The sequence below is a fragment of the Colletotrichum phormii genome (genome assembly GCF_030913505.1).
Source record: "Colletotrichum phormii strain CBS 102054 chromosome Unknown BDP81scaffold_1, whole genome shotgun sequence".
Lineage (NCBI taxonomy): Eukaryota > Fungi > Ascomycota > Sordariomycetes > Glomerellales > Glomerellaceae > Colletotrichum > Colletotrichum phormii.
In genome coordinates this window covers 875,883-898,671 of record NW_026851443.1, presented here as the reverse complement: position 1 = coordinate 898,671, position 22,789 = coordinate 875,883, and the positions used below count along the sequence as shown (strand labels likewise).

General features: G+C 54.6%; 5 protein-coding genes across 5 annotated transcripts; 4 read left to right on the top strand and 1 right to left on the bottom strand.

Annotated features, from left to right (window-relative positions):
* The first annotated feature begins 1,897 nt into the window (after window positions 1–1,897).
* On the top strand, window positions 1,898–6,553 carry BDP81DRAFT_477225 (uncharacterized protein). The gene is made up of 4 exons (XM_060594811.1): window positions 1,898–2,094; window positions 2,245–4,778; window positions 4,826–6,165; window positions 6,215–6,553. The coding sequence occupies exons 1-4, from the start codon at window positions 1,902–1,904 to the stop codon at window positions 6,252–6,254; spliced, it is 4,107 nt and encodes a 1,368-aa protein (XP_060451449.1). The 5' UTR covers window positions 1,898–1,901; the 3' UTR covers window positions 6,255–6,553.
* Window positions 6,554–11,374: 4,821 nt separating this feature from the next.
* Window positions 11,375–12,393, top strand: BDP81DRAFT_388338 (twin-arginine translocation pathway signal; the record flags this gene model as incomplete). Its single annotated transcript, XM_060587099.1, has 2 exons — window positions 11,375–11,532; window positions 11,604–12,393. The coding sequence occupies 2 exons, from the start codon at window positions 11,375–11,377 to the stop codon at window positions 12,391–12,393; spliced, it is 948 nt and encodes a 315-aa protein (XP_060451448.1).
* A 2,523-nt stretch (window positions 12,394–14,916) lies between these two features.
* Window positions 14,917–16,211, top strand: BDP81DRAFT_456424 (uncharacterized protein; the record flags this gene model as incomplete). The annotated part of the gene is made up of 2 exons (XM_060593166.1): window positions 14,917–14,937; window positions 14,988–16,211. The coding sequence occupies 2 exons, from the start codon at window positions 14,917–14,919 to the stop codon at window positions 16,209–16,211; spliced, it is 1,245 nt and encodes a 414-aa protein (XP_060451447.1).
* A 1,291-nt stretch (window positions 16,212–17,502) lies between these two features.
* On the top strand, window positions 17,503–19,427 carry BDP81DRAFT_412614 (uncharacterized protein). The gene is made up of 2 exons (XM_060589228.1): window positions 17,503–17,633; window positions 17,684–19,427. Exons 1-2 carry the CDS (start codon window positions 17,576–17,578, stop codon window positions 19,369–19,371), a joined length of 1,746 nt encoding a protein of 581 aa, XP_060451446.1. The 5' UTR covers window positions 17,503–17,575; the 3' UTR covers window positions 19,372–19,427.
* A 1,141-nt stretch (window positions 19,428–20,568) lies between these two features.
* BDP81DRAFT_388336 (uncharacterized protein) lies at window positions 20,569–21,780 on the bottom strand (the record flags this gene model as incomplete). Its single annotated transcript, XM_060587098.1, has 1 exon — window positions 20,569–21,780. The coding sequence occupies one exon, from the start codon at window positions 21,778–21,780 to the stop codon at window positions 20,569–20,571; it is 1,212 nt and encodes a 403-aa protein (XP_060451445.1).
* Between the last annotated feature and the right edge of the window lie 1,009 nt (window positions 21,781–22,789).

Below are 22,789 nucleotides of genomic sequence, written 5' to 3'. Positions count from 1 at the left end.
CACCATAGGTAAGGTAGGTAGTCATACTGTTGACTGTGTCAGTAGTCAGTGCCAGTGTGCCAGACTAAAAGGCCGCAGCAGACGGAACTTGGCGGACATCCCAGTTCCAGCCCAGCCCTCGAGAGTGAAGAGTCGAGACCGAGACTCGAGAGTCACCCCTCGGCTCGCTCCTTGTCCACCTACGTAAGGTGTCTGGGACGACTTGTCTGGTGCGGGTGAGATGGGCGGCAGGTCAAAGTCAGGGTGGTGCACTACGGCAAGGTACTGATCAACAAAGTATCCGAGCGGCTAACCTGTTACCTGTCCTCGAACCCGGAAGCCCTGACCTGGTTCTGGTTCTGGCTCTGTCTCTGGCCTGGCGTGCAGCGTAGGTGCGGCGTGGACTCTCCCCACCCGTGTCGAGACCTGACTGGAGACGTCTGACTGAGTCTTGTAACTTGCCCGCCTACGGAGTAAGGTAAGGTACCTACCTACCTTACGGAGGGTACTCGACCCCAAGTCAGGCTCGTCGGGGGGGGGCACGGGGGACAGGTACTTCCTTGCTTACCTATCCGCCCCTAAAGTGCTATGTTTGGGGACAAGCCGCCAGTCATGTACCTCGAGCTTGGGGTAAGGTACCTACGGATACCTGGTCTGGATATTGTCGTCACCTCGACTTTTTGGGCATTTCCAAGCTGGGCTGGTTGAGCCAGCTGCGAGACCTTTGGATGGGATTGCGACAAGAGCTTGAGGTGTCAATGATGCATTTCGGATCTAGGCGTGAAGGAAGGGATGTTTTAGCAGAAACATGTAGAGTCCAGCGGGAGTGCGCAAGCTTCTGCAGCAAGATCAAGCCAAAGCAGCAGCATGCACCACCATCATCGTCATCATCGTAATCGCCATGTCTCCCGCCTGCCTACGTAAGAAAGTTGGACTGTGGCCTGCCCGTCTCCCTAGAGCGCCGTCCTGTGCTATTGCCTTACTACGCAACTCTGGCGGTTCACTAGCGCACCATGTACCTTTCCTTGCACCAGCGGCTCAGCTTTCTCAGTGCCCGCCCGCCTGGTGAGGTGTGATCTGACTTCCAATTGTGCTGCTGTATGAAGTGTGCTTCGTACCCAATGGTGGGAAGCCATTCATATGGCATGGAAGGTATCCCTACGTAGGTAGGTACCTTTCTACCTTACCTTAGCTATGGGACTAGGTCGGGACTGTCTTGAGTCTTCCCACCAGGCGGGCCGGCTCCTGCTGCAACTGCCTGTCCCTCCTCCACCGGGGTGCTGCTGCTGCTGCTGCTGTCCTTGCTCCTCCTCCTCCTCACTCGCTCTCTCTCCTCTGCTTCCCCCCCCCCCCCTCTCCCCACTCCACACCCCCCCGACCCGACTCGCCTTTTGCAACAAACCCCCCGTCAGTCTCTCCCAGAGAGGACATTCCCATCCTGCCTCGTCTTCTTCTTCACGTCTTGTCTGCCTCATCCTTTTTTTCCCACCTCAACCATCACTTCGCACACTCCTTGCGAGCTCCTTTCCCTTTCACCTCGCTCCGTCTCGCCAGACATCCAATCCTCTCCTCCCAATCCACCCCCAATCCATCCCATTTTCAATCCCTCATCGATCGATCAGACAAACAAGAACTACCTTCCTTGAACCAAACGCAACCACGTCCACAATTCCAAAAGACCAAGCAAGAGCCCAAAACCACATCCATCCCAGTTCTCCACTGTCTTTAGTCCGCAAACTACATACGTCAATACCTTACGTGCCACATCATCCCACAAAGCTTCATCGACGCCTACGCCGACCACTCGGTATCCGACACTATCAATCCCAACCCATCCGTCCTTTATACCACCGACGCACTTGACGTGCATTACAATACACAAAAAAAAAGAAGCCAATCTTTCATCTGCGTGACTGCCCATCATGGAGCAGCAGCAGCAACAACAACAACAACAGCAGCAGCAGCAGCAGCAGCAGCAGCAGCAGCCGCCGCAGCAGCCGCCGCAGCAGCCAACCGGCGGCGTCCCAGGCCCAACCGGCCGACGGCTTCACATTGCGCACAGGAGAAGCCCTTCCGAGCTGACTCCGTTGATGAGCATGTTTGCCAACCCGGGTAGTACGTTGAATCACATCTCCTTCCATCCTTTCCCCCATCTTCACACGTGAGCTTGCGGCTCCTACGCGAACGCGATGCCCCCGACCCCTCGTCACTCGTTTCATCATACCAATTTGAACCTCGATGCTGACAATGAGTCTTGCTTTGCAGTGGAACAGCTAGCTATCCAGCAGCAGATTGAGCTTTTGCAGCAACAGCAGCAACAAATCCAAGCTACGCAGCAACAATACATGAACATGGGAATGATGCCCCCCACGCAACAGCTCGGCCCAGGCGGTGCTTTCAATCCCCTGCAGCCCGGCATGGCTCCCCAGGGCGCCTTCCAGTTCCCCCAACAGATTCCGCAGCAGAATGTCTCCATGGGCGGTCCTCCGACCCAGCCAATGTCACATCGCCGTAATCAGTCGGCACTCCCCAACATGGGAATGGGCCCTCCTCCCGCTCCATCCTCTGGTGCATCCGGCTCGAACTTCAATGATGCCCCCGGCGCCGGTCCCGGCAGGGAAAACGTCGGTGGCCGTGGCGGCCGCGGCGGTGGTGCCGGCGGCGGCGGTCACCAGCGACGTCACTCTTTGGCGCTTGCCGATGCGAAGAAGGCGGCAGAAATCGCACAGCAGAAGCGAACGACATCCGGCTTTTCCTTCCCCATGTCCCCCTCCACCGAGGCCAGCGCCGAGGGTGGTGCCTCTGCCACGGCCCCTGCTCCGACTCAACCCGAGGCTCCGATTGCTCAGGGTACCAGTGCCGGTCGTGGGCGCGGTGGCCATGGTCGCAGCCAGAGCATGGCTGTGAACGGTCGCGGCGGTGGCGGCACTGGTCGCGGTGGCTTCTCTGGCGATGCTAGCCAGAATGACTTTGGTCGCCGCGGTAGCCAGACTGGCAGCGGTGGTCATGCCAGAACCGGCTCTCGCAACTTTGACGGAAACTGGCGCAACCAAGGCGGTAACCAGGGTCAGGAGCAGGGTGGCTTCCAGCCGGGCCACCGCACTCGTGGTTCCGTGAACCAGTCCATCTCCAACATCGGCGCATTCCAATACCCCGGTCAGCCTCAGCTTATGCAGATGCCCGGCAACATGCTCCCCATGGGCATGTACCCGGGCCAGCAGCTGAACCCCATGCAGATCCAGCAACTGCAGGCCCTCCAAGCTGCCCAGATGGGCGGTCAACAATTCGTTGGCCTTCAGGGCGGCCAGCATGGTGGTCAGCTTGGTGGAAACCAGCAGCAGCAACAGCAGAGAAAGACCCTGTTCACTCCTTACCTCCCCCAGGCCACCCTCCCGGCTCTCCTCGGCGATGGACAGCTCGTGTCTGGTATTCTTCGCGTGAACAAGAAGAACCGCAGCGACGCCTACGTTTCCACTCAGGACGGCTTGCTTGATGCTGATATCTTTATTTGCGGTAGCAAGGATCGCAACCGTGCCCTCGAGGGTGACCTGGTTGCCGTTGAGCTTCTTGATGTCGACGAAGTCTGGTCGCAAAAGCGCGAGAAGGAAGAGAAGAAGAAGCGCAAGGACATCACCGACACCCGTTCTGGATCCACCAGCGGACAGAACCAGTCATCCGGTAACAACGATGACAACACGCAGCAGGAGGGCGGCATTCGCCGTCGCGGCAGTCTGCGCCAGCGCCCCACTCAGAAGAAGAACGACGATGTCGAGGTTGAGGGTCAAAGCCTGCTTCTTGTCGAGGAGGAGGAAATCAATGATGAGGCCAAGCCCCTGTACGCAGGTCATATTGTGGCTGTCGTTGAGCGTGTAGCCGGCCAGATGTTCTCGGGTAACCTCGGTCTGCTTCGTCCCAGCAGTCAGGCTACGAAGGAGAAGCAGGAAGCGGAGAGAGCCGCCAGAGATGGAGGCAACAACCGCCATCACGACAACCGTTCGCAGGAGAAGCCCAAGATTGTCTGGTTCAAGCCTACCGACAAGCGCGTGCCGCTCATTGCCATCCCTACTGAGCAGGCGCCGCGCGATTTCGTCGAGAAGCACCAGGACTACGCTGACCGCATCTTTGTTGCCTGCATCAAGCGTTGGCCGATCACCTCTCTGCATCCCTTCGGTACCCTTGTCGAGCAGTTGGGTCGCATGGGCGACCTTAAGGTGGAGACCGACGCCCTGCTGCGCGACAACAACTTTTCCTCTGATGAATTCTCCGAGGCTGTTCTGCGCAGCGTTGGTCTTCAGGACTGGTCCCTCGCTAAGGAAGAGGAGGCTTCCCTGGCTGCTCGCCGGGACTTCCGTGATGAGAAGGTTGTTACGCTCGACCTCAACGGTTCTCCCGAACTTGCCAATGCCATCCACATCAAGACTCAGCCTGATGGCAAGATTGACATCGGTATTCACATTCCTGATGTCACTCACTTCGTCAAGCCCAACTCGCTTGTTGACCGCGAAGCCAAGAAGCGCGGTACCGCCGTTCACTTGGTCAACCGCACTTGCGCACTCCTTCCTCCCAAGATTGGTGGAGAGGTTTGCTCTTTGGCCCCTGGCGAAGAGCGTCTGGCTGTCAGTGTTCTCTTCCGTGTTAACCCCCACAATGGCTCTGTTGCCGAGGGAGACACTTGGATCGGCAAGAGTATCATCAAGAGCACTGCCAAGATCACCATTGAGGAGATTGATGCAGCTCTGAACGGTCAGGCCGACTGGAAGCACGAGTCTCTTCAGCTCAAGGATGTCCAGATTCTTAACGTAAGTTCTACTGAAACCTGCATTCGAGTTGCACTAACAATATCTAGGCTGTCGCTCAAAAGTTCACCGAGGCCCGCCTTGGTGCTGGCGGTGAGCCCATTGCGCCCCTGAGGCTTCTGCAGCAACTCGATGATGAGAACATTCCCATCAAGCACAACATCTTCGATTCTACCCCTGCCACTGAGCTCGTCGAGGAGCTCATGCACAAGGCCAACACTTATGTTGCCCAGCGCCTTGCTCAGGCTCTGCCTGAGAAGGCCCTTCTGCGCCGACAAGGTCCCCCCAACGCTCGACGCCTTCAGACCTTTGCCGATCGCATGAACGCCCTTGGCTACGAGGTTGAGACCTCCGGCAGCGGCAGCATGCACAACAGCCTTTTCAAGGTTGACGACGCTGATATCCGCAAAGGAATGGAGACGCTTGTCCTCAAGTCTATGCAACGTGCCAAGTACTTCATTGCCGGCAAGACTGCTAAGCAGTTGTGGCCCCACTACGCACTCAACTTGCCTCTGTACACTCATTTCACTAGCCCCACACGGCGCTACGCCGACATCATTGTCCACCGACAACTCGAGTCTGTTCTCTCTGAGGGCAAGGTCGAGTACACGGAGGAACTGGAGAGCCTTGTCAAGACCATTGAGTCCTGCAACACGAAGAAGGACTCCGCACAGAACGCTCAGGAACAGAGCATTCACATTGAGTCCTGCCGTGAGATGGACAAGAAGCGCCAGCAGGTCAATGGCGATCTTATCACGGAGGGCATCGTCCTCTGCGTATATGAGTCAGCCTTTGACGTTCTCATCCCCGAATGGGGCTTTGAGAAGCGGGTGCACTGCGACCAGCTGCCTCTCAAGAAGGCAGAATTCAGAAAGGAGAAAAGAGTTCTCGAGCTCTACTGGGAGAAGGGTGTGCCGAGCTCCGCCTACGTACCAGAGGATGAGCGTCCCAAGGCTGCTGCGTCTGTAAGAAACGCCAACGCCGCTGCTGCCGCTCGTCAAGCGGAAGCCGCAGAGCGTGCCAAGAAGGAGAGAGAGGAGGCTGCGCGCAAGCAGACGGAGACGGGCACCATCTCTACTGACGACGTCGATGCCCTCTTCGACGACGATGACGACAATGCGTCGGACATTACCGAGGCCATGGCCGGAGCTTCGTTGGCCGAGAGACCCACACAGAGCGTCCCCGGTTCCCCGACCCGCTCCGATGCCAAGCCCCTGCAGCGCACCAGGTCCGACTCCAAGGTTCCCGCCCCCGAGGCCCGCCTGTCGAACAAGGAGAAGTATCTCAAGCTTTTCAAGCTGCGCGAGGAGGGAGGAGAGTACATTCAGGACGTCACGGAGATGAGCAGGGTTCCTGTGATTCTCAAGACGGATCTGTCCAAGAGCCCACCGTAAGTTGACCACTATCAAAATTCCTTGACAAATACTAATTCGAAGTAGTTGCTTGACCATTCGGTCTTTGAACCCCTATGCTCTGTAAAAAGGAGTTGTCTTGATATTACCTGTCCCGTGTGGGGGGCACGGTGTGATCGCTTCCAAGAGACTGACGGGCACGTTGTGCTTTTTCGTCGACTAAGACGCATCATGAATGGTGTAGAAAAAGTTTGGGTGAGAGGGCGGACGATACAATCGTGATTGGGAAGGGAGTAATAGCCAGTATATCTTCGTCCCTGGATGAGTCATTTAGCACAATAGGCCGGAGGTTGAGAGGAGGGGTGGTGGATGAAATAGTAGAGATAGCGCCCATGAGTTAGTAAAATGGTACACCCAATTGCACACACTATGACGCGCAATCGGATCTTTGCATGCAAACGTACGGCGCGGACAGAATTGAAAGCTGCGAGTGGCCAGCCAGACGGGTGGAGAGGCAGGGCGTCTGCCTGCAGACTGTGAGATTATACGTAGGTGTCCCACGCGGAGCAGGGGCAGGCCTACCCTTGCTCCGCGTTGCAGAGTCGGCGGGTTGGACTCCTGTGGTGCGTGGGTTCCAGGGGAGGAACTTCGGTAGAGTTTCAGCTGCGGTGGTTGACAAGAGAGCCGGTTTGGGAAATTGACGTGATGACTTATGCCGGGGATCGGGGGTGTGTGGAGACAACAGCAACATCTTACGCAGAGGTGAGAGGAAGACGCGGGATGGGCTTCAGAAGTTTAGACTTCTTCTTAGTGGACCGGAGACACGGGATCGTGAGGCGCTGGATGAGCTCGGAAATAGGCAAAGTCCAGTACGACTTTGGGAAGTGTACTCCGTAGGAGGCCGCCTATTCAGAAGGAGGGATTTCAACATCTCTCATGTCACAAGCCTTAGATAGATATTCAGCTATTCAATTTTGTGTGACAGACATGCGCTAGAATACGAGTATCTACACGAGTATGCGAATACGATGGTGACGATTGCTATTCACCGGGTGTGTCGATTTTTTTGTCGACGAGATCTCTGGAAACGGAAGCCTGCGTCCGTCGCCAAAGACGGGCTATCAGAGGGCGGTTAGGCGGGCCACAGAGAAGTCTCGTCACAATTCGTGGACGTCTTGGCACGGAGAAACTTCCCGTGTCCACAAGGGACCTGAACCTTTTTTGACTGAAAAATGGATTCGTACCTTGGCCTGTAGGTGGCATGAGTAGGATTAGCAGGGAAAAATTGGGCAAGGTTTCTAATCCGACCTTACGGCGCAAGTATGTGGGAAGGCTCCTGGGAAGCAAAGGGTCAAAATGGAAGCATTATAACCCCGATGAAGAGGGAATCCCTGGCCACTCCGTGTTAAACTCCTTGTTAGGGTTGTATTTCTAACCCCCTCTCCGAGTTCCACGACGGGGGATCTGCAACGAGTCCAAAGTTCAGACTACCTGATGTCCTGTGAGATCTGCGCGGCCATCGCCAGGGGCGCGATTGGGAGGGGATGGGGGGAGGGACGGAAGACTAAACTTTTCGTCGGATTGAAGCAGCATGGCCCGGCTTGATCGTCTTCACATGGATAGAGTGGGAGATCTTTTTTTTTTTTTTTTTTTGACAAGCTTGTTGAATAAGAAAAGACTCGAATTTGCCAAGGCCGGCTCGCGTAGGATCGAGAGACCGGAGCCGTTGTCGACCGCTGCTTGACATTTCCGGGCTCCCGACATTCCTTTTTCAGGCATTGCCCACAGACCTTTGGCATATTGGCATTGAAGGCGCAGCGCGCTACTTACCGAGAAGCCGGAACCTGAGGAGAGTTGCTTCTGCTCGTTTCTCTCCCTTCTCCGAGTAGGACGTGGCCCAAACGGCAGCGGGGCAAGGGAGAAAAAGTTGTTTCCAAAGGCTTGAACGGGATGCTTAGCTGTCCGAAGACAACACTGCGAGTGGGAGAATCCACAAAGTGGCACAAAGTGGGACTGCGCCCGACACGCGGTGTAGAGAGGCAGAGAGGCAACGACGAGAGGGTTGCGTTTGTGTCAGACGCGCGCATATGGTGTACGCTAGCAAACGATGCTGGAGTCATGATATCGTACTGGTTGAAGCAAGGCAAACTGGAGCCAGTACTCGAGTTTCGAAGGGTTGATGACAGGGGTGAGCTTGCGAAAGGGGCGGCTTTTCGGAGGTTTTCCTCTGGCGGGTGGGGATGGGTGATGGGTGATGGGAAGGAGTGAAGGAGAGAGATGATGAGCGTGGGCGGTCGTGGCTCCCATACGACTCGGGTCACGGGTAGACGGAATGAAAGCCTGCTCGAGTTGGTCCAGACAGGCCCCTGGGCGAAAGAGAGATGGGACGGGTTCCCTATTCTTTGCTTATAGTCATAGATGGCGAGTTGGGACGAAAAGAATGGTTGTGAGCCTCCAAAGGCTTTTGAAACGGTTCGCAAGCCCTGCAAGGTCTTGGCTTGCCGAAAGGAGCCGTGGGAGAACGGGTCTGGTTGTGTGGTTAGCGACCATCCGGTGTCGAGTCGTTGGGATGGACTGAAAGAAAAGAAGAAGATTGAACTGATTAGAAGTCGAGACTTGGATCCCGTGGCCTGATGGAAGGTCGATGTGGCTAGAGAGCATATTTTGGCCCAGCTATTGGATGCTGCCGAGTACAATTTCCGAGCCTGATGTTGTCCACACATGCGAGGAACACTGGATGTCTTAGTCCCCGCCGAGGCAGCTCGCGGGCAGCTTGAGGTGTTCCATTGTCGATAAGCTTAAGTGGCTAGTGTATTGAGGCGGTATAGAATTAGGACCAGGCCAGAAAACAGGCTGTCCATAAGGTGACGAGGTCAGTGCTTTAGTTGCAGAGCCGCGCTCGTGTAGCAGGCCTCGAGATTGGGACGGCCGTTTATTAGTGAGCTGCGAGGAGCTTGACGGCGTTAGGCTAGGTAGGAGGCTAGATCTGGGGTTGCCCTGCGGTCGTTTCCACGAAAGCCAGATCACGAGTGCATGCTGGTGGTCATTCGTTTCTCAACGTCTAGCATGGCCCAGCCAGGTTAGAAAGATAGACACCCTTGAGTCAGCCCAATTGTCTACCTAGCTCTTTTCCGTAGACTATGCCTAGGAGGCCAGTCGAGGCCAGTGCTCTGGCTGTCAAGATCACGAATTGCGATTGACGATGCAAGACAGATAACCTCTGGCAGACCGGGCTCGCAGATCATGGCCCTGGACCAACGGTGCGTGACACCCTTGGCGGGAGGCGACAGGAGGATCTGAAGTCCTTAATTCTTCATCATACAGTTGGCAACGTTAGAAAGGCGTCGATCGCAGTGGAAATGAGCATCGTCTCCGTGTCGCAGGATAGCGGCGGCATACGACGCCGGGGGAGAGAGTTGGATAAATGCCAGCAGCCTTGCCCAGTAACGCGATTAGTCGGATGGATGGATTTAGTGGTGCGTGATTGTCTGGCCTTGGCGGTGTGGGATGGACGGAAGCAAGAGACCGACGTGAGAAGTCAAAGAAAGGCGGCTTAGAAAGCGAGGTTGAGCAATGGAAAGAGACGTTACCGAGAGGACGTTCCTGCAGATGGCCAAGTACGTACCCGCGCTAAGCCCAGCGAGGTTCTGCTGGGAAAGACCCCACCCGGACGGCGACCAATCAATTATTACGGAAGGAGCCAGTGACAGAGTGGTCCGGGCGTTCACGGACCGGGGTTTCTGACGTGGGAGACGTATCACAATGGTTTCGGTCGACGGCCCGTCCGTGACCCGGGTCAACGTCTAGTCTTGGCTGGAGGTCACGATGCAACAAAGTTGGCTCGGCTGCAATGCCAAAACAGTGGCGAGCGAGGGGGCCTTTGGGTACGTCCACCTCTTGACCTCCTCGATGGCCCTCAGAAACCTCGCAGACCATACATAGACGGTCCCCCAGGACTCCCGGTGGGGTCACCGCCCGCAGGACCCTTGCATTACACAAAAAAGTCATCGGGTAAAAAAGAAGCGCAAAAACAAGCTCGGCAGGGGGTCGCTGCAGCATCTGGAAACGGGCTTCATCCCAATCTAAGGAGTTGACCAAGTCCCTTGCTCAATCCCATTTGGCCCCTCTTTCTAAAGATTTGTGTTGTCTGATTGGTGCTTTGCGCCCTCAAGTCTCTGCCGATTCGTTGAGCTTGTTTGGACCGCAGCGAAACGAAACATGCAGAGAGTACCCCGTACCTTACTCCGTAGCCCTTACTGCTGCACCTGCCCACCAGTGCCCACGCTGCTAGATTGGTCTCGCCTCTGCCTCGTTTACTCACACTCACACTCACATTAGCCCTCCCACTCACACAATATCCTGCTTCGTACCTAGAGGGCCTTCCGAAGGACGAGGCAAGCCTCGCTGCCATCTGAACTTTTCACCATGTTCTCCTAGCATGCACCCCCCTTGACGCCATTGGCAAGGGGTACCATCCACCACTTGACTTGGCTTGCCCGCTAGATTCCCCTTCCCGTCTTCCATGATACGCACATACACGCTCTTCCAGGCAAGCGCTGCAGTTGTTGCGGCTTGCGGCTCGCGGCGTGCCCTGGACTCCTCCCCCAGTACGGATACCAGCACCCAACACCAGATGCAAACTCCTGCTTACTGTACCCTGTATCCCTGCCGGTCTGAAGCTTTGGGGTCGAGCGTGATCTTGTTACCCGCATTGTGGGCTCCCGTGTGAACCGACGACGGAAAGAAAGCTAGCCGCAGACAATCCCCAGCAAGGACCCAAGTCGATCCGACCCCTCCCGAGTAGCAGAACATGAGAAAGGCCATGCGTGTGTGGGCGGCGAGATACCTTATGCTTCTGAGGCCAAAGTGAACCTTCTTTATTGCTCGCTTGTTTCCCACCTTCACTACTCTATTCCCGCCCCTCTCTTCTTTTCTCTTCATCCCGTTCACTGTGTGTCAATTTCTTCAAACTTCCAAAAGCGCTGGTCTGCTTTCCTGGTCCACCGGTTTTGCTTACACTTTCCTTTCCCTTCGAGACCTACTACGACCTGTCACTCCCTCGGACGACATTCTTAATACCTCTTTCTAATCTTTCACTTCATCGACCGTCCCAGGTGGCACCGATCGACAACAATCTTATATCCGAATTTCTGTCCCGGAAGAACAGCCGATCGAAAAGGAAAAGAAAGTCTAGGGCGAGCAAAGCTGAAATCACACAACCTACCTTAATCAACCATGCCTTCCACAATGAAGTCCGTTCTCGTCGCCTGCCTGGCCGCAGTGGCTACCGCCGCCCCCCTCGGCCCCAAGTTGAACTCCGAGCAGATGAAGATCTACGACCTCGCCAAGAGGCAACAGGCTGGAGCCGGGACTGCTGGATTGACGGATATTGATATCCTGCAATTGTGAGTTGGACCGGGAGACCTGTCATGGGACATGAGACATTTGGGCAATGGGACTAACACGAACTCCACAGCGCTCTTACTTTGGAATGGCTCGAGGGAACCTTCTACCAGCAAGGCTTCCAAAAGTTCCCCGCACAAGACTTCCAGGCTCTTGGTCTGTCCAACGAGCAAGTCAACGACCTGCAACAAGTCGGTGCTACTGAGCTGTCTCACGTCTCCTTCCTGCAATCCGCTATTGCCCAGGCCGGCACTCAGCCCGTCCAGCCTTGCCAGTACAACTTCGGCTTCACGAACGCTGCCGGCATGGTCGCAACTGCTGGTGTTCTCGAGAACATCGGTGTCTCTGCCTACCTCGGCGCCGCTCCCCTCGTCAAGGACAAGGCCATCCTTGGCGCTGCTGGCTCTATCCTCACCATCGAGGCTCGCCACCAGACCTTCATCCGTGCCGCCTCCAAGCAGATCGCCATTCCCCAGGCCTTCGACGCCCCTCTTGGTGTTCGCGCCGTCTTCTCTCTGGCCGCACCCTTCATCGTCTCCTGCCCCCAGGGGTCCAACTTGGCTCTGCAGCCCTTCCCCAAGCTGACCATGACCGCCCCCGCCGACCCCAAGGCCGTCGCTGTCGGTGCCCCGATTATGCTCCAGTCCGATGCCGCACCTCAGGCCAAGGCCTGCGCGTTCACCACTGGTGGCATTCAGCCCGGTGGAACTGCCTTCACCCCTTTCAACCCCCAGACTGGTTGCGTCGTTCCCCAGGGTCTCAGTGGCATCGTCTACCTCTCCCTCACCAACAACGCCCCGATGGCTGGCATGCTCACCGATGACATCATTGTGGCCGGTCCCATGGTGCTTACCATCTCGTAAGCGCGTTCCGAGAGTACGGGGTTTGCAGTCGCCCGGTTATGGGCGGGCTGAAAGGACGTGACGGGTGTTCGTTGATTAATCCCGAAGGTCAAAAAACAAAGCAAAAATTGGGGGAATAAAGCGCATGATGCCTTCGCTTTACGACAACGGAAGTTGGATAGTCAAGAGCCAAATCAGCCAGTTTTTCGAAAATGTCGACCTCTTTTTTTTCTCTTTCTGACTCTTCGCTCCCTCCAACCTCACTATCCGATCGAAAAACATTTCACTTCTCTGGCTGAATAGATAGCCTGTATATATGATGGTCATATTATATATATTCCCAACGGGGTTTCAGGAGTCTCATCAAAGACTTTTATGTATTGTTAAACTGGTAACTCACTTTTTCTTTTCTCAAATCATCATCTCAAAGAGTCTTTTGTTACATTACTTTTCATTTGTCGCATCAAATCCCATAGTCTTTCGAAGAGACACGGGTACAAACAGCACGGAAGGGCGAAAAGGGCCAGGAAAAATCGTGCCCCGGGCAAGCGGAAGAATTCTATGATACCAGCAGAATAAAGCACGATTTTTTTGAAACATGTTCAGCACATAGCATTCTTCCCCCTTCCTCCGTGCGCCAGAAGATGAGTCTTCTGAGAGACAACATGACAGTGATGGGATTTGGGAAGTCGACTTGAGTTTCGAGGAAAATTGTATAACTGAGACCAGCGCGCAATCAAAAAGCTATCTTTCATCAGTCGCAGAGGCTGCCAAATCAACACAGGTTCCATATTTGGTGGCGAGGTGAGAGGTGGTGAGCTTGCGGTGAAGAGATGCAACAGTGAAACCTAGGGGATGAATGACCAAGAGGATGAGATTAGGTTTCTAGGGTGTAAGGCTGGCTGAGAGGGTGGGATCCATAGCCGAGCCGACGTCGAGTCGGCGCAAAGTCGGTGTCTACACAGTCGTCGACTCGGCGTCAAACCTTCTTTCGAGTCAGTCTGATCCGAGACACGGCTGTTGTTTCTCGGCTCGGATACGCTTACCTTTACGCTTACTGTGCGACTGTGGGCCCTCTTGGTTTCTTATGCGCCGTTGAAGTGATTGGAAGACATTGAGTAAGTTGTTGCCTTGGCTTATGCGGAGTCTCAGTATTTATGGTAGATGCAATGTCTTCTTTATTGTTCTGACTTGGGCTTGTCTTTGAGAGGTAGCGAAGGAGTGAACATTAATATAATCCCGTCGGATGGCTGTCAAAGCATAAGTCCGAAGTAGCGACCGACGGATAGTATTTTATCATACGCAGCTGTGATCGTTCGTGCTCCAAGATCCTAATGAAATCCATAGAGAGTTCTCGTTGAATAGATCTCCACCAGTCGTTGGCAATTGGTGATGGCAATATCAAGTGAGGAAAACGGTGAGTACATGCGGCCGGGGCAGCAATGTCGATGAAAGTCTTCCGGTTTTCAAAATCGCTACCTCTGGTTTATAATCGTTTATTGACTGCTTCTTTACCCTAATCTACTCTTCTCTTTCATCCAACTGGGGAGATTTGTAGACGCTGTTCATAATGGCGTATGATCTTTGATGGCACAGATTTCAGTGACTATTTCCTCAACCCGCGGACTTTGATCAGTTGCTCTTAAGCAGTACCTAATCCCGAAAACAATGTCTCAGAAGTCAAAACTGTAGTACGCACTGCCTTAGTCTGAGATCGCCAGTGAACTGCCTTGGTCGACGATGTCTAGAAAGGGCGGATACCTCTTACCGGGGCTGGTGCCGCTGCATGATGCTCATGTGGGGCCGACCGGCCCCGGTAAATCGTCAGACTCCAGCCGGAGCTCTGTGACGCAAGCAGCCGCATCGGAGCAATTCAATCAACATCTTTCATATACATCAAATAGTCACCAAACAGAAGAGGTAACTCCAGCCATTGGTTCTCCGGAAAGCACTCTCATAAGATGCCTGGAAACTGGCCTCCCTCGCAGCCGAGATTCTTATAGCCGACCAGGATCATGTCCCGCCCGACGGAATATCGAGATACATGACGACACAGCCCAAGGTCGTCTGTTATTCATCAAGAGCCTATAGTATGAGACTTTACCTAGAAGTCATCCTTTGGTATGTACAAAAATCAGGTTTAGCGCAAAAGTCTAAAAGAGAACCCCATCCGATCTGTATTGCTTTCATGTACGGATAATTAATCTAAAAAAAAATGATCTGCCGAATCTTCAACCCCGCGCGTGCCCCTCATCCAGCTTCCGTCTGTCAGTTCGGGCGCTCGCGTGGTGACGTCTGCGGGGTCAAAGTCTACCAGTGAAATGGAGCCGGTGGGTAAACATTCTCGGAATGACACCCCGGCGATGGGGAAAACTACCGTTGCATCGGCGCATCACTGGCAAATATGTCCGACACGATGCGATCCCGTTGCGGGGTTAGGTCGCGACGTTCCCATCATATTCAGGGTCCATACGACGACCTTCAACTTCTTCTTCACTCCAAAGCAGACTTGCAATTGTTACTTATACAGATTTAGAGCCAAAGATGAGTCGCCCATTCAACAAGGTACGTTGCCCAGCCTCCCCAGACGAACGGTCTGCTAACCAAGCGAGTAGGTCGTGATCGTCGGAGCTGGCCCATCCGGCCTCCTCCTCGCCCTGCTGCTCTCCAAGCACGGCATTCCCGTTCACATCCTCGAAGCCCAGGACCACCTCGACCAGCAACCGCGCGCCGCCCACTACGGTCCCGCCGCCATCCCCGATCTCAAGCGAGCAGGTATCTTGGAGGAAGTCCGCCGCCGCAGCATGACGCTGAACAAGTTCGTATGGCGCCGTCTCGGCGACCACGGCGTCATCACCGGCTTCGATTCGGGCGTGCTCCGCGACGTCGACGGTCAAGATCTGAGGACAACCTGCCTCGTCCTGCAAGAGCTCGACCAGCTCATGCTCGACGAGTTCTTGAACAAGTACAACGGGACCATCAGCTGGGAACACCGCGTCGTCGGCCTCGGGCAGGATGAGGCCCGCGCCTGGGTCGATGTCGAGACGCCCGGCGGGAAAGAGAAGAAGCGCATCGAGGCCGATTACATTATCGGCTGCGACGGCGCCAACAGCGCCATCCGCAAGGGACTGTTTGGAGACGAGTACCCCGGCTGGACGTGGGACCAGCAAATCGTCGCGACGAACACGTACTACGACTTTGCGGGGAAATTCGGCTTCCACGACGCGAACTTCATCATCCACCCGGAGCACTTCTTCATGGCGGCCAAGATTACAAGTGACGGACTGTACCGCGTTACCTACGGCGAGGAGCCGAACCTCTCGCACGAGGAGCTTAAGGCGCGCCAGCAAGAAAAGTTTAGAAAGATGTTGCCGGGCCACCCAGGGCCCGACGAGTATAGAGTGGTCAACTTTGCGCCTTACAAGATGCACCAGCGGTGCGCGCCGCGGTTCCGCGTGGGCCGGTTCATGTTGGCGGCTGATGCGGCGCACTTGTGTAATCCCTGGGGCGGGCTGGGGATCACGGGCGGGTTCGTGGATGTGGGTGGGTTGTACGATTGTCTTGCGGGCATCTGGGATGGGGTGGCGGATGAGGGGATACTCGAGCTGTATAGCGAGAAGAGGCGGGAGAAGTGGAAGGCGATTATCGACCCGATATCGCAGGAGAATTTTAGGCGGGTGTCGGATGCGGATCCGGGGACGAGGTTGGAGAGGGATGGGTTTATGCAGATGTGCGTGCGGGCTGAGAAAGATCCGGGGTTTATGAAGGAGTTGATGATGGGGAGCTTTGAGGTGAGGTATGATTTTACGCAGCATTATAAGAAGGTGGACGGTCAGTAGTGAGGGGTGTTGATCGGGAGCCATCTTCCTTGGTGGAGTGAGTTCCATTATGAACATAGGGTTGATAAACAGTATCTATGCCAATGCAGTTGTCAAGCGTGTCACAATCTCGCAAACTGTACGCCTACGGGACCAAGCTCACGAGACTTCGGTTCAGCAACGTATAGCTTACACCAGGTCAAGTAGGCAAAGGGTTTAGTATGTTACCATCTCTTGGTTTACCGGTCTTCTCATCCAACATACTAGCTGCAAGTGCGAATGATGTCACCATGTGAAATTCCCTGGACAAAACAGAGATGCACATGTTGTAGTTCTTCATTACTTAGGTGCGGGATAACCGTTGTTCAATAATCAACTATAGTAGTTTGTTGGTCCATCTTATACATCCCGTAATGGCCCAAGCATCCCTCAACTTCGGTGCCCTAGAGACCAACCCGCCCTTGTTTTATCATGATGTCAGCAGTGCCGTACTTGCCTGACACAACAAGGACAACCTTTAAGCCCCGTGGCTTTCTGGGGGACCGACCGACGGATCGGCCCCATATACGGGACCACATCGGAACTGGTGGGGCCACGCTCCGTCTCGTTCCCGTTCCTTCCGGGATCGGCCCGACAATACGAACAACTTCAGTTTACTATCACGGTTCAACTGTCTTCAATGAGCCTAGCCCAAATCTATTTGAGTTTTTGCACAAGCTCATCAAGGTATCGAGAGAAGGATTATGTTGACCTTGCATAATTGCATAAGTCGCTCGGAGGAGTGGAGTTGCCATGATGGACTGTCGGCCCAAACGTTTTCTCAGCGCCCCAATAAGGGATTCGCGCCCTGCGCTTAATCCTAATGGTTCACTGCAACCCAATTTGTCACTGCAGACAGATGTCTCTACCCCTGTCAACCTCTTCCCCTTCTTCATCCAACTCATGCTATCCATTGTTGTCAACACTCTGTCAACTCACAGAGTATGTGAAACGAAGAAATTCGAAAGGCAGACTAGCAATACCGCAAGAAGACAAAACAGAGTCTGGTAACCAAAATAATGAATTTGCAAGAGGCTCAGCAGTGGCAAGGCATAACTAGGTCCTGGTCTAGCCCCCGCAGGGCCGCGGCCCCTCGATCATCTCTCCAGCGCTTAGCCATCACCTCTCATTCCTCAACACCCATGACTTCGGGCCCACGTCGAGCACCGAGTTGGTGCACGATCCCTGGACGCCATCACGTCCTGTTGGCGCGATGTAGTGTTCGAGGCCAGGAACGGCTCAAAATCATGCGCATCGGCTCGTTGCCGCGCTGAGGATTATGCTGTTGGTAGCAAGTTAACCTCTTAGTCTGTTTGCGCGGTATTGGTTTCGCAGTGATAGTGGCCATGGTCAGCGCTATTGTTGCTCTCGTCTATCTAAAGTTGGAAGAGAAAAGGAACCGAGGTCCGCTTGTCGCCTCTCCTTTATGGAATTATTGTCTAACTTTAGAGCAGGGCTCATTCGGCCGACGACAAACTTCGAGGTCCTACAGATCCTGGAAAATTATGTCCCGACGATTTTTGCGACGCTTCTCGAGCCCTTTTGGGTGCTTGTCAACCGACTCCTCTGCATTATTCAACCGTTCCGAGATCTATGGATGGGTCGAAAGACTGCCGGCGGATCCATCAACGCAAGATACACATCTTTACCTCCTCAACTGGCTCTGTGGCGTGCAGCAAAGTCCGGTCATTTCATGCTCATGGCGATATGTGTCTTGGCTCTCCTTTCGAATCTGCTCGCTGTCGGCCTCGGTGGTCTCTTCAACGAGTTTCCGGTAGTGATTCAAAGCCCGCAAGAGTTTCAGCAAACCCTCTTGCCGCAGTTGAACGGCACGTCAATCTACTCCATTGAGGCCAGACAGCTTTTTAGTACCAGTAGGACAGCTTACGGAGTGCCTTTCTACATAACGATGAACAACATCTCTCAAGGTACACCTCTTCCCGCTTGGATTACCCATGACTACTTTTTTCAGCCGTTTACCCTTGGGCCCGGGGTGGAGGGGACGAGCGACAGCTATACGGCGCGAACGAGAGGGTTCGGCTTGGACCCGTCGTGTTCCGCCATCGGCACCTTCGAATCGACAGTCAAAGCTCCCGTTATCAACTACACGTACATCCGGGACGGCGAAGCAGTTCCCAACTGTACCACCACTCACCAGGCTTACTCGTTCGACTTCAACGCCACCCAACACCCACCATTGAATGGAGAATGTGCAGCTGAGGAGGTCAGGATGTTTGGCGACAGCAACAATCTGGTTCCTTGCAATGTTGCGTTCAGCATGGGCTGGGCAAGGGCCCCGAATATCACGAACAAGAAGGATGGGAAGATGGAATCTACGTTTCTCGTTTGCGAGCCGACCTTCACGACAGCAATGTTCGACATCACGGTAGACCGCGACGGTCGCATCTCCCACTCCGTTCTGGCTTCAGAGCCATCGCCGACTCTCGATTACCCCATGTCCACCAACCACACCGACGCGGTTGCGGTTTTGCTCAACAAAGTCTTCTTCAAGGACGGGTTGCGATGGCACAACGACAGCCTGTCCCTGGACTGGTTCAACTACCTGATCAAGATCTCCGACCCGGACAGCCACGTCCTCGACCCGACCGTCTTTCCGAACGCGACCGCCCTCGCACCGACCGTCGAACGGATATACCGACAGCTCTACGTTCTCATGTTAGGCCTCAACCCCTCCTTTCTCTTCCTCGAGTACCCGGAGCCCGTCACCATCACGGGCGTCCAGCGCAGGAGTGAGACGCGCATCTTTCTGGACGCCACCGCGCTCATCATCAGCCTGGTGGTGCTCGGCATCAACATCCTCGTCGCCGCCACGCTCTACGGCTTCTCCATCAAGCACTTCCTCCCGCGCATGCCGACGACCATCGGATCGATCCTCGCCTACGTCGCGCCGAGCAGGGCGGTACGCGAGTACGACGGGCCCGAGAGCCTAAAGGGCGCGACGTTCAGTTTCGGACGGTACGTTGGCGATGACGGGCGGGCGAACGTGGGTATCGAACTCGACCCGTTCGTGGTACCGGTTAAGCTTTCTTCGCTGAGAAAGGGAGACACTGAACCCAGGAAAGGGTTGCTGAGTCGGGTGATGGGCAGGAGAGCCGAGAAGGGTGGGGATACCTGGTTATAAGAGGGGGCGAGGAGGAAGGCGTTTTTTTCCGGATGGGATGAAAATCACGACATGAGATATCGAATGACACGGGGACGGCAAGGCGTTTTTTTTTTTTTTCCTCCTCAGTTCTGATTTGGAGCGGTTTTGGCTTGTCGACATTGTTTCACCACTCTTTAAAATGCGGGGAGAGTATGATTAGAGACGCGAAAGCGACGAGGTGCCGTTGATGGAGAAAAGATTATACCCAGGGAACATGCATATCACAAATCGCGGTCCACGAATCTCGCGTCAAGCTCAGGGCTGAAATCGATACAAATGTCAAACAGTGTATCAAGAGACGAGAAGAGTTACAGTTCATCTAGTGCGAGCGGGAGTGTGTAATCGTCCCCGTCTGGAAACTTTCATCCACACCCATTCTTCAGTCCTCGGTGTCGATCTCGGCCCATGCGCACCCTCCCGTCTGAAGTGGCATGTGTCAGTCTCGCTCAGCTCGACAGGGAACAGCTCCCATTCGAAAAGAGAGAAAGGGCCCCACGCGGAAACTCTCAAACGTCAAACGCGGTAATGGGACTCTCAGTGCGAATTGGCGTGTGCTTGTTAAACATGGAACAAGTTTTCTGCTATATGGCCAAGGTTTAAGTTATGTCAAGCTCCCTGCCCTAAAGCAACCCCCTCCCTCAAACCCCACGAGGTCACCGACCATATTCAAGGGCCTTCCCCGCGGTGCGTGTTAGAGTGGCCACATCGGATTGTCGAGCTCTGATTTTTGAGTGGCCAGGCGCCCATTTGCGCTTTGACTAGAGATGGGAAGATGAGGTGCGAAGCTTTGGAATAAGTGAGCGCATTGTAGCTAGCTGGGAGCTGAACGAGCTTTCGAGCATCTGGACAACTCCGCCAATTGTTTCACGTCACATGGATTCAGAATTCGGAAAAGAGTTGACGAGCAAATGTTTATGCTATTGATGATCTCTTACTTTTTTCCCCTATTGACCAAGAGTGATCTAAACATGTGACCCTGGTGCGGGCATGCGAAAAAGTGTACAGTGATATATACAAAAGTGGTTGTAAATGTTCAAGGAGAAAGAAAAAAAAAAACGCCGTAGATCTGAATGTGTCGTATCCTGTATGTTGATCATGACTCGACCAGTGTGCTCCCGAGGTATCATATCCCGTAAATGCTAAACCGTTCGTTAAATGAGTCCGTCGTCGACCAGCTTAGGCGGAACGGAAGCGAAGGGAGCGCTGGCGGAGAGCACGCTTGCGGCCGTTTCGGGTCACAACCATGCTCAGCTCAGAGCTCATGCCAGCAGTGCAAGAGGTGCCGCCGGCAAGGGCCTGCACAGATGACCAGGTACCGCTGGCGCAGCGCTGGAATGAGCTGCCTCCGACACAGTTCCAGGCGCCCTCATCAGTGCAGGCGGCGCCAACAGTTTGAGCACCGGCGGTGGTTCCGTTGCCGCTTCCAGTACCAGACGAAGGAGCGGCGGAGGGGGCGACAGAAGGGGCAGCACTGGGAGTGACTGCAGGTGCCTTGGTAGCGGAGGCAGAGGCAGTAGGAGTGGCCGAGGCACCACCGTTAGCGGGAACGGTGATGAAGACACCGCCAGGAAGGGAGGCGTTGCCGGTAGGCTTGGAAGCGGAGGGCTGGGACGAAGCCGGGGCGGAGGTGGGCGCGGCACCTCCATTACCAGCGGTAGAGCTGGGCGCGGGAGAGCCGGTAGAGCCGCCGCCTGAACCACCACCAGCCTTCAACGCTTGGCAGGCCGCAGTATCGGGAAGCTCGGCGAGTGTGCCAGAAGAAAAGTTGTCAACAGAAGAGCCCGGGTTGGGGAACTTGAGGTCCATGCTGTCAGTGGTCTTGCAATCGTTGATGTTGGCAACAAGCATGTCGGGAAGGGCTTCGTAGGAAGTCTTAGAGCCAGCGTCTCCGGTAATGGTGACAGGCCCGCAGTTCATGTACATCTCGCGGTTGCCGACCTTGTTGAACCAAGTCCAAGCGATGGTACCGTTACCGGCGGGAATATCTTTGGGGATGGTGAAATCGTACGTGTCCTTGCCCGCCTGGTTGGCGTTGTCACCAAGGTTGCCGGCGGTGTTCTTGGCCGGGCATCCGCCCTCAATGGACTTGATAACCTTCCAGACACTGTTCTTGTCGGGCTTAGCGTCGTAGGTGATAGAGACCTGGCAAGATCCACCGCCGTGGACAGCAGAACCGATGAAAGCCAAGTCGCCAGTGGCGCCCTGAGCGTAGACGTTGGAGGCACCAGCGGCGTTGTAGCTGCTTGACTTGCAGGGGAAGTTGCTGCCATCAGCTTCAAGAGGGCTGTTGTCGAGGTTGGCGTTGTCGTAGGGGACGGGAGAGCTCATCTTCATGTGGGCACTGGCGAGGGTGGCGAGGCCGAAGGCGACGATTGCGTTGGCGTACATGTTGAGTGGATTTTTGGGTTGTGAAGTTAAGAATCTAAAACGTTCCAGACGTAAGAATCTTGATATCGTGTGGTTGTCGCTGAGACTGTGGGTTGAGTTAAAAAAGTTGTTGTGGTTTCCGAAGAATGAGTACCTTTATAAAGCATGTTAGTCCTCGACTCAACCTAGATATTACACAAGATCCAGCATCTTCGACAGCGCATCTGTTCCCCAACAGGCCCGACTCGAAGCAACCAGCCACAGCCACGACCGTGAAAGTCCCGGTGTGACGGGACTGGGTCCTTCGAAGAATGACATTGCTTGTGATACAGCGCGGGCCGCGATGTCGGACAAAGGCATCGAATCAGGCCAAGGATAGCCAAGGCTGCGTGCCGTTCCTTTGAAGATGATCCCGCAACATTCCAGGTACTTACAATGTCTTCTCGCTTTGTCTTGCTAGGAAGCTTTGACGTTGCGGTATGTTTCAACAAAAAAGTGTTGGAGTGAAGGTTGAGAATCGGATAGCTGTCGATGGGTCTCGAAGTTTCGGTTTTCGTTTGTGTGTTCGTTGGTTTCCGGAAAGGATGGTATTTGCACCAGGCGAGTTGGATATGTTGATGAAAGTTGAGAAGAAGAATAAGGACTAGCCTTGTTGAATGAGAAGTGAGAGAAGGTAAGATGTCGAAACGACAAGTTCTTGCCAAGCCCAAAGAATGCGAGAAGACGTGATGGTCCGAGAGGATGAGGAGTAGTAGAATGGGAATGTGAGGTCGGACAAGGCCAGGTCTTATAAGACCGGAAACAGACCAGAAGGGATGATGGACAAAAAAAACGAGTGCCTTAGTGACTGTGACTGTGACTGACAGGGCCCCACGGACAGAATATGCCGGGCTTAGTGTAAAGAGTGACTTAGTGACCAGCGAATGGATACGGGAAAGGAGAGGCAAAAAAGCAATAAGCACGAGCTGCAGCAGAGAACGGCGGTAATCCCAGAAGGACTGGAGAACGATGGACTGGAGGTCGGACCGGG

Bases quoted from the DNA above. Each gene is read 5' to 3' on its own strand.
- BDP81DRAFT_477225 (XM_060594811.1), top strand. From the start codon at position 1,902: ATGGAGCAGCAGCAGCAACAACAACAACAACAGCAGCAGCAGCAGCAG. The intron at 4,779-4,825 runs GTAAGTTCTACT...AACAATATCTAG, and splicing joins AGGATGTCCAGATTCTTAAC to GCTGTCGCTCAAAAGTTCAC. The intron at 6,166-6,214 runs GTAAGTTGACCA...AATTCGAAGTAG, and splicing joins GATCTGTCCAAGAGCCCACC to TTGCTTGACCATTCGGTCTT.
- BDP81DRAFT_412614 (XM_060589228.1), top strand. From the start codon at position 17,576: ATGGTCAGCGCTATTGTTGCTCTCGTCTATCTAAAGTTGGAAGAGAAA. The intron at 17,634-17,683 runs GTCCGCTTGTCG...ACTTTAGAGCAG, and splicing joins GGAAGAGAAAAGGAACCGAG to GGCTCATTCGGCCGACGACA.